The sequence below is a fragment of the Schistocerca piceifrons genome, chromosome 2 (genome assembly GCF_021461385.2).
Source record: "Schistocerca piceifrons isolate TAMUIC-IGC-003096 chromosome 2, iqSchPice1.1, whole genome shotgun sequence".
NCBI lineage: Eukaryota > Metazoa > Arthropoda > Insecta > Orthoptera > Acrididae > Schistocerca > Schistocerca piceifrons.
This window is the reverse complement of record NC_060139.1, coordinates 656,475,107-656,483,746: the sequence shown is the minus strand read 5'-3', so window position 1 is coordinate 656,483,746 and position 8,640 is coordinate 656,475,107. Positions and strand designations below refer to the sequence as shown.

The 8,640-nt window shown below is 38.1% G+C and overlaps 1 protein-coding gene across 1 annotated transcript; it reads left to right on the top strand.

The window, feature by feature from the left end:
* The first annotated feature begins 470 nt into the window (after nucleotides 1–470).
* LOC124776688 (zinc finger Ran-binding domain-containing protein 2-like) lies at nucleotides 471–7,916 on the top strand. Its single transcript, XM_047251790.1, has 2 exons — nucleotides 471–691; nucleotides 6,209–7,916. The coding sequence occupies exon 2, from the start codon at nucleotides 6,217–6,219 to the stop codon at nucleotides 6,928–6,930; it is 714 nt and encodes a 237-aa protein (XP_047107746.1). The 5' UTR covers nucleotides 471–691; nucleotides 6,209–6,216; the 3' UTR covers nucleotides 6,931–7,916.
* The last annotated feature ends 724 nt before the right edge of the window (nucleotides 7,917–8,640 follow it).

Genomic DNA, 8,640 nt, shown 5'->3' with positions numbered 1-8,640 from the left:
GGTGAATTGACGTGACGTGACGTGACAGCCAGTGTGAACTGGCCTAATGACTGAATTCCAGACATAAATTTCGTCATGTCGCCATAGTAACGCACCGAATCTTTGATATCAACGGTGTACTGGATGTGGTTGTCCATGGTTAACGGTTTTTGTCGCTACTAGAAATCACAGAACTGAAACAATTTACTACAAGTTCTCCTGTTCTCTGAATCTACAGCTGTGTTCTTGTAATCTCTAAATGATGGACAAAAGCTCTTTTTATCTTCCTGCCAGGACCTTCGCTGCGGCAGAAGCAATTGAGGTAAGTACCGTTATATTCCGCACTAAAATGAAGCCAGAGTTATACAATTCGAGGATTAACGTTAATGATTGCATGAGGGTGACTCTTACATTTGCATATGAATGTCGACGAATAAATAATAATCGAAGGGGCGTCGTCACAGATTACATTTCAGGATGCTATACGGGCTGATTGTAGTATCTTTGGTGTTTGGCATTTATGGAGCCGAGAATGTACGTTATTTACAAATTTGTTTGCTAAATTGCTTAGTTTGGCTGGAAACAGTGTTTTTAATAAGTGTTTACAATCACACGTGCTAATAGCCTGATTGTGGAAAGTCACCAGTTTCGCTCGTGGACGTTTTAGTGACGTGAAGCTTTGTGGCGTCTACCGGCAAGAAGATTAGACAAGGTAAGTCGTTCTGACTTTTTTACGTAGTGTTGTTAGTTTGTCTTCTAATATTACTGTGTGTGCTATGATAAATAATTAAGTTAATAATCGGGTTGTACACAGAATTCCTCATTTCTTTTTAGAGAGAAGTGCTACAATTGTAGAAATGGGAAAACTGCAAAAACACCAACACAACTCACAAAGCGTAGTGGTGTCTTATTTTTCTTACTTCTACATTTGCATTTGCACAGAGGCTCCTATGTTGAAACACATGCCTTTGGGTAGGGTGAGATTGATGTTATTGCATGAGGGTTAACACTGTATAGTTCTGTTGGGTAATTAAGTTCCCACTAATATGAAGTACTGAAGTAAGAATGTTCTAGATCTATATGGTTGTTTAAACATAGTCTTTTATACTGTTGCCCTTTTTGTTATCTTAGTGATATTTACAGTTACCTTCAGTCTGACAATTTTTAGGTAAAATCTCAAATATCTAATACGTTGAAATTAATCACAGTTTAGCACAATACAAATAAATGTGAAAGACAACTTTGCTAGTGACCCATGTCGAATGGGTTGAATTGTGAGACAGAATATCAGGGTGACCCAGAAAAATTACTTATTACCAGTAGATGTGGTAGAAGTGCCCCGTAAGGTTATGAATTCATTGAGTTCTGCACCAAGTTATTATCGAAGAGTCAGCTGCTGTTGACTTGCTCCATTTGTATATGATATATAGATGTGAACATATTCAGAAGCTTTAGATTGAAGGTGGTCGCAAGGGCCACTCGTGCTGCATGAAGCCATGCTGAACTACTGGGCCTCAGTACGATCCCACTTGTGAGTATATCTGTATGGCAACTTTAACGGGCTTGTTTAAAGATTCTTTTCTTCCAAGTGCAATACATCTGGATAACATTAAATGTATTCTTGGAGACAATTCTCTTCAGCCCAACAGTTGTCTAACGTAGTAGTGTTTGTGGTATAAAATTTATTTGTATGCCACCAAATGCAACAAATCTGTCAGCTACCGGATGTCATGTTCTTCAGGTGTGGGAGACGTGTACCGTGAAGAGTCTGAGGCAAAGGAAGTATCAGCCAGCGTTAGTAAAAATGTGGAATGCCTTGAGGCAACAAGTATACACAATTTAAAGAAAGGTTTGTTTGCACTTTTGAAATTTTTGAGAAGGATCTAGAAAAAAATACAGATTACAAATAGTGGTGGAAGATTGAGAAATAAATTACGTGCATGACACTGACATCTCAGTAGGGGGTGTGAGGAATATATATTTTTCACTTTCGCTCATTCTTAGTTTCTTCAACATAATTGAAGTACCACCAGACATTGTTTTGCCAATTGTCTTGAACATGGCTGAATGAAAATTCATGAACTATCAAGGATTTTTCTTTGATTTTGCTTCAGTTCACTAATACATTTTGATCTGTGAGATTTTATAGTTTTATAATTTTCATAGCAGTGTTATGATGCAGATACATTTACACATTTAATCAGATATTGCATAGCACTAGAAAATTTATGTTTTGATTAATGAGATTAAAAGGAATAAGGGGTGCTTTCTATGAAGCAAATAAATCAGTGACATTTGATTTAAATCCATTGAATGGTCATCAAAACCTGAGAAGTTAACCCAAGAAATGTAGTGTGAAGTTTGATAACGAAAGTGTGTGGTTTATTGGTGATTTTAATGTCCACAAAACTAATACTCATGTACTTCTGTTTTTCTTAGTAGAGTAGGTACAGTTCACTTCTTGATACCTACAAAATTAGATAACAGCTATGTCATGTTTGCTCAGACAATTACTGTTGTTTTTGGTGTTGATATGTTAGGATTTGCTGTCTAATTACATATCTTACTATTGATGTAGGCTCATTGACATACATTTTCTTTTTATGTTAATTGCTGTTATCAAGCATTTTTATTTTCCGTGGTTTGGTGTATGGTTTATGTCATATTTGCAGTTTCCAACTTGTTTAGTATTTCAAGTAATTTTTAGTATACATTCTATGCTCTTTATCCTTTATCACTCATTAAAATGTCATCTTACAGGGTATCATACTGTTGCCACCACCCTTAGAAGCTTCGCAATGTGGAATACTGCATTTCTTTCAGCTAAGTCTTTGTGGAATACGACACCACTGCAAGCTCAAATTCGTATGGTTCAGTTGCTGTATTAACATAGCCGATGAAAGAACATGTCCCTCACTTGAACAGAATGTCTGAAGGGCCTGTGTGACTTAGTCTATATGACCCATATACCAAACAGTTCTGTATTATGATCCTTTGCATTGCATCTCAGCAGTCGGAACATGTTTTTTAATTGTGAGTTTACATGTTGTATTTTGTCAACCAGAAACTTCATTTCAGTAAAGTCATTGTATGTTGCAGGAATATTGTGACTATATATGTAGCGAAATTATTGGAGGCAAGGCTCACTGCAAGGATTAACAGGTGGGATGTTGTAAAAAGAGTGAGTGGTAGTCTAAGAGAACAGGTGGTCTTGTAGGCTTAATGGTTACTGATTAAGCAGTGTTGCTGACGTATATTAGGGCTTGCTTCACCTCACTTAAGTTATGGCTATATATAGCACTGTGGTGATATCACAGAAGGGTGAGGAGAGACACCATTGTGGAGAGGAGGATTCAGAAAACTATACTGCATTGAGTTGTGAATCCTCTATGTTAGATAAAGAAAAGAACTTGTGGTAATTAATGAAATACATTACTTTACACTGCAGCAGAAGATATTAAATATCACAGCTATTTCATACAGTGTAATGTTTCCTTCTACTGGGAGATGAAGAAGCTTGCACAGGATAGAGTAGCATGGAGAGCTGCATCAAACCAGTCTCAGGACTGAAGACCACAACAACAACAACAACGTTTCCTTCAGCTGTTGGAAACACAGTTTCAAAAACTGGTGTTTCAGTACACCAGTATGAGTATACCAGGCACAGCTGTGGGAAATTTTTGCTCAATCCCCAACTAACGATCGTGGAGTAAGGAATAACAATAGCTTTATGCATTGATTGCCGTCCCACTCTTGTCATTTGCCACGATTGCTTAAGAACCCTAGAATTCAACCATACTATGGACTGTTGTTATAGCTTAGTTCAAGTCCTGATGCCCACTATGCCCTTTGTTGCTATTTTGTTTTTCAGAGTTTACACTGATATTCCGTGAAATGCAAATTCTCTCAGCATTTCCTACCTCAACAACATCTTTCTAATTTGAGAGCAGACCCCAAGCTCTGGTTAAATTGAAATCTCCATCCCTGTTTATTAGGCTTTCTGACACTGTTATTTCAATACACTCTTTAATTATGCTCTTGATGTTTACAACACAATACTGGCCTCATCATATTGTGCTCAGCAACAGCTGATTTGCTTGAAGGTTGTAGTTGGGTGTGCAGCTGATGTTCCTTGCATCTCTGCTTGACTCCTGATAGTCTGCCTCCAACTGAGACATTGGAAATTCATATGGGATGCAATACACATCCACCTTTCAGCAGTCTGGATCATCTTTAATATTACAAACAAGATTTTTTACCTTAGTTGAAGGGAGTGAAATACGTTGGATGGTATGTTTCTGTAGGAGTCTACTGATCTTTATGGATGATGGGCCAGCATAAGGTAGATAAACAATTCTTCAGTTCTTACATAGTAATTTCGAGTGAGAAGATTGCAAGATGTGTTTCACTTGCCATGTAAATGTAAAACATTGGCATAAATGCGCACTTTTACTATACATTGTGAATTTTAACAACTGACAGGCATCAAGGAGTGCTACATATGTAGACACACCAAGTTCCGCTAGGTGCATTTTTGCTGCGTTTTTACTTGTGGCAAACCTGCTGTAATTTTATTTTTGATAAACCTGTATGGAATGTGCAATATACTCTCCACTGAAGTATTAACATGGCATGACTAGTGAATGCACAATGGAACACAATGTACAACTAAAAGAAAATTTAAAGATGTGAAGATGACAATCTTACCTGTTGAAACCGGTCAGTAAAAACAGCTTTGAATGTGATCTCGCCATCAGAAAATTTTCTTTAATATTTCCAAGTGTGTTTTGATAGGTTTTGTGACGTGGTGTCAAGTGTTGTCATGCGGCAACATCACATTTTCATGTCTGTTGCTATACAGTGGCCATTTGCCTTTCAGTGCTCTGATCAAACCCATCAGTTGCTTTCAGTAATGATCTGCTGTGAATGTTTCCATCAACATCAGTAGCTTCAAAAACCTTCTTTCTTCCAGCATCATACTGGTGTTAGACATCAAAATCATGTATTCCGAACTGTTGAAACCGTCTCTGCACTTTATCACTAATTGGTGCTTCACCATTGGTCTTTGCCAGCATTTTATGAGCCTCAACAGCAGATTTTTCATTGGAAAGCAGAAAATCAAAACTTCCCACAAATGATGAGAATTGGGCTCGCAAGTTGAATATTCGGTTGAGAACAACTTTTTAAAGCAATCACAGATTGACTAATATTTTGACAGTGTTATGTTTACAAATGTCTAAGCTTATTGTATGACAAGACCAACCACCTACACCACCACTGACCACTACTCTCATCTGTTGCAAATCAGTATAAGCAAAGTTGTAGACCTAACATCAGATATGAAGATCTTCATCACCTTTGTGTCACCTCCTGGAGAAAGGCAAAGTTCTTGTTGTGGCCAATGAAGATCATTAGCAGTTATCACTGGTCCTTTGGATAGTATATCATGGTCATAAACAGGTTGTGTATTAATGTGACAACTATTGGATCTCTTTAAATGTGAAATCTGTATGATTTGATGCAAAAAAACTCATAAAACAGACCTTTACCATCCATCTTATTTCATCTGTATGCTAACTGTTACTGTTGGATGGATGGCAATATGTTAAAAGGACCCAGCTTGATAGTTAAAAGTTGCTAATGCAAGCTGCTACAAAGAAGCCTATCCCAGCGATTTCTGGTTCAAATCCTTGTGATGGAAGGTACTTCTTTGCCTAGATGTTACCTGGCAAGAGGTCAAATCATACAGTATTTGAGCTCCAGAATGTTCTCCAAAGTCCTAGTCTTGATTCCAGACTTGTGTAGTTTCTCCCAGTGTTCACATGTAGTGCAGATGGGGTGACCCATCAGACGTTGACGTTAAGTTCGTTGTTACCTTCGGTGTTTTTTGAGAAGTCTAGGTTTTCATTCAGCAACTTGATTAAATTCTTCCTTTCTATCATTCTGTACTAATCCATAACATTAAACTGATCACTAGAGTGAACAGCTGTTCACTTGATACAAATAACTGTTCATCACTTTAACACGTTGGGACAATGCAATTGTAATCTGCCTGTATTTCGATGTGGACAAATAGACAAGCTTCTTATTGACTCCCTCCCTCCCTCCTGTGGGGTCTCTCTGTTACATTATGTCAAGTTTTTGACAAGCCTGGCATTTGGGAAATGTGCTATTGGTTAAACTTACATACGTTAGATTTATTTTATAGCTTCTAAACTATATTTTGCAGGTGCTGACATGAATGGTGTGAGAGCTGGAGACTGGGTGTGCCCAGATCCAAGCTGTGGCAATTTGAACTTCGCACGTCGAACAGCTTGCAACAGATGTGAAAGAGAGAGAGATGGTGGACCAGGGGGAGGAAGCAGCAGCAGGAGACGGAGGGGTGCTGCACCTGAAATAGGACGAGCTGCTGCTGAGAAGAGTCGTGGCCTATTTAGTGCTGATGACTGGCAATGTGGCAAATGTGGAAATGTCAATTGGGCTCGCCGCACTGCTTGCAATATGTGTTCTGCTCCACGTGTAGCTGATGAAGCTGAAGAACGCACTGGTCTTGGAGGCGGTTACAATGACCGTGATGTAGTTGAGTATGTAGAGCGTGACAGCGATTCAGATGGTTACGATGAATTTGGACGTCGTAAGCGCAAGCGCAGGGGATCCAATAGAGATTCTGACAAAGGACGCAGTCGTAGTCCTCAAGAGGAGGAAGACAGACACAAAAAAGGTGATGATGAAGAGGAAGAGGAGGAGGAGGAAGAAGAAGATGATGATGAAGAAGAAGAATCTGGAGATGAAGGGGACTTAAGTAAATATGACCTAAGTGATTGGGGTGTAGACTCCAAGAGGAAGTCACGCTCACGTTCCCGCTCACATACGCCTGGGCCTCCAAAGAGAAAGAGCCCTGGACGATCTCGCTCCAGGAGTCCAATCAAATCCTCTGAATCAGTGAAGTGAAGTGTTCCTCTTTGATACTGTACAGTCTGCAGGAGACTGTGTTCACTGTCTAAATGAGCAGAGGGTTGCATAGAATGTTTGTTTCTGGACAAGATTCAACTTTTAGGTTACAAGAGGTAGTCACATTCAGTCTCATATTCTGCTTATTCTGTGAGCATTCCATTTTTCTTTTCCCAGAAATTAGCCATTGTTAATAATTGTTTGGCTTATGGACTGCAGGATACTGACTCTCTATTCTCATTGCTCATCTGAAAAGCACTGCATCTGTTAAAATGTTAGAGAAATTGCAATTATGTTTTATTGTTGATTATGGGTAGAACCACTTGTTCTAATTCAGCACCTTTCTTCATGTGGAGGGCTTAATGAGAATAACGATGTATGGAAGAAAATTTGTTTCCAAAGACATCATCTCAAATCCTTCTCAGCCTGAAGGCACTGTGTACTCTGTAAATAAATGTACAACCAATGATGAACTGTCAGTATGTTTAATGATGAAATAATGTGGCATAAATTTGAAAAATCAAGTGCCACTCAGTGTTTTTGTAATAAATTTTTATTTGTAGCGTTAAATGCTTGTTGGCATTTCACTTCTTTTACCTGATGGTAATTGGTATATTGTGATTTGCTGTCATATTTTGTAGTTTAGAATGCATCATTTCTGTTGTATGCTTCTGAAACAAACTGATGTATAAGAAAGATTGTATCTATATCAAATAAATGTGTATGTGTTGTGAGGAGGGACAGTGAATGGTGTTAGTTGTTCCCATTATTTTTATTAAATCTTTGAGCACATTTTTCAGAATTTTTGACTTTTCACCCAAAATATTTTATGAATAGACCATTTAATGATCTATCTGTACCTACACAATGGCACTGCAAATATTGGTGTAATGTGAGAACTGTTGTTGTAATTAATCTTACATTTTTTGTAATGTGGTAGAATAAATAATAAACTATAATATATACTGTACAAGTTAAAGTTATCTGGACTTTGAATCAAACTACATGTCATACAATTATGAAGCATCCCAGGTAATTCCTTTTGTGAGGCTGGTTATTTGTTTAACAAAGAAGGTGTTTACATTCTTTAGAGTACTTTTTTACTTTTTTAATGTGCTTTCTGCCTACTCCCCCACCCATTGTCCTCTCCTCCCCCCTGTTAAATATGTACAGTCTTTCAAATAAGATGTAGCCACTGCCACAATCCGAGTCATTCACTTAAAGTGTCAGTAGAAGCAGCTGCCCCTTAGAATTCAACATCTGGTCATCTGCATGATCTGGCAACAACACAGAATGCAGAAACATCTATCAGAAGTGTTGCCCATTACAAGCTGTCAGTATTGTATCAGCTCATTGTATAGTGGTAAGTGTTGTACAGTAGCTGCAAAGTCCCAAGTTTCATCCACTTATTCCTTTATGTTTAAACCACATTACAGTACTTGTTTACTTTTTTAATGTGCTTTCTGCCTACCCCTACATTGTCCTCTCCTCCCCCCTTTTAAGTATGTACAGTCTTTCGAATAAGATGTAGCCACTGCCACAATCCGAGTCATTCACTTAAAGGTGTGTAAGCAACATATTGTTAGCTTTGAGTTTAATAGAGTGAAGTCAGCTCAAAGCATTTAAATTGTGTGTGTAGGTGAGTGTTATCAGATAAATCACATTATAAAAGGATTTTCACGTTTGAGGAAAGATCATTCTGGCACGAGT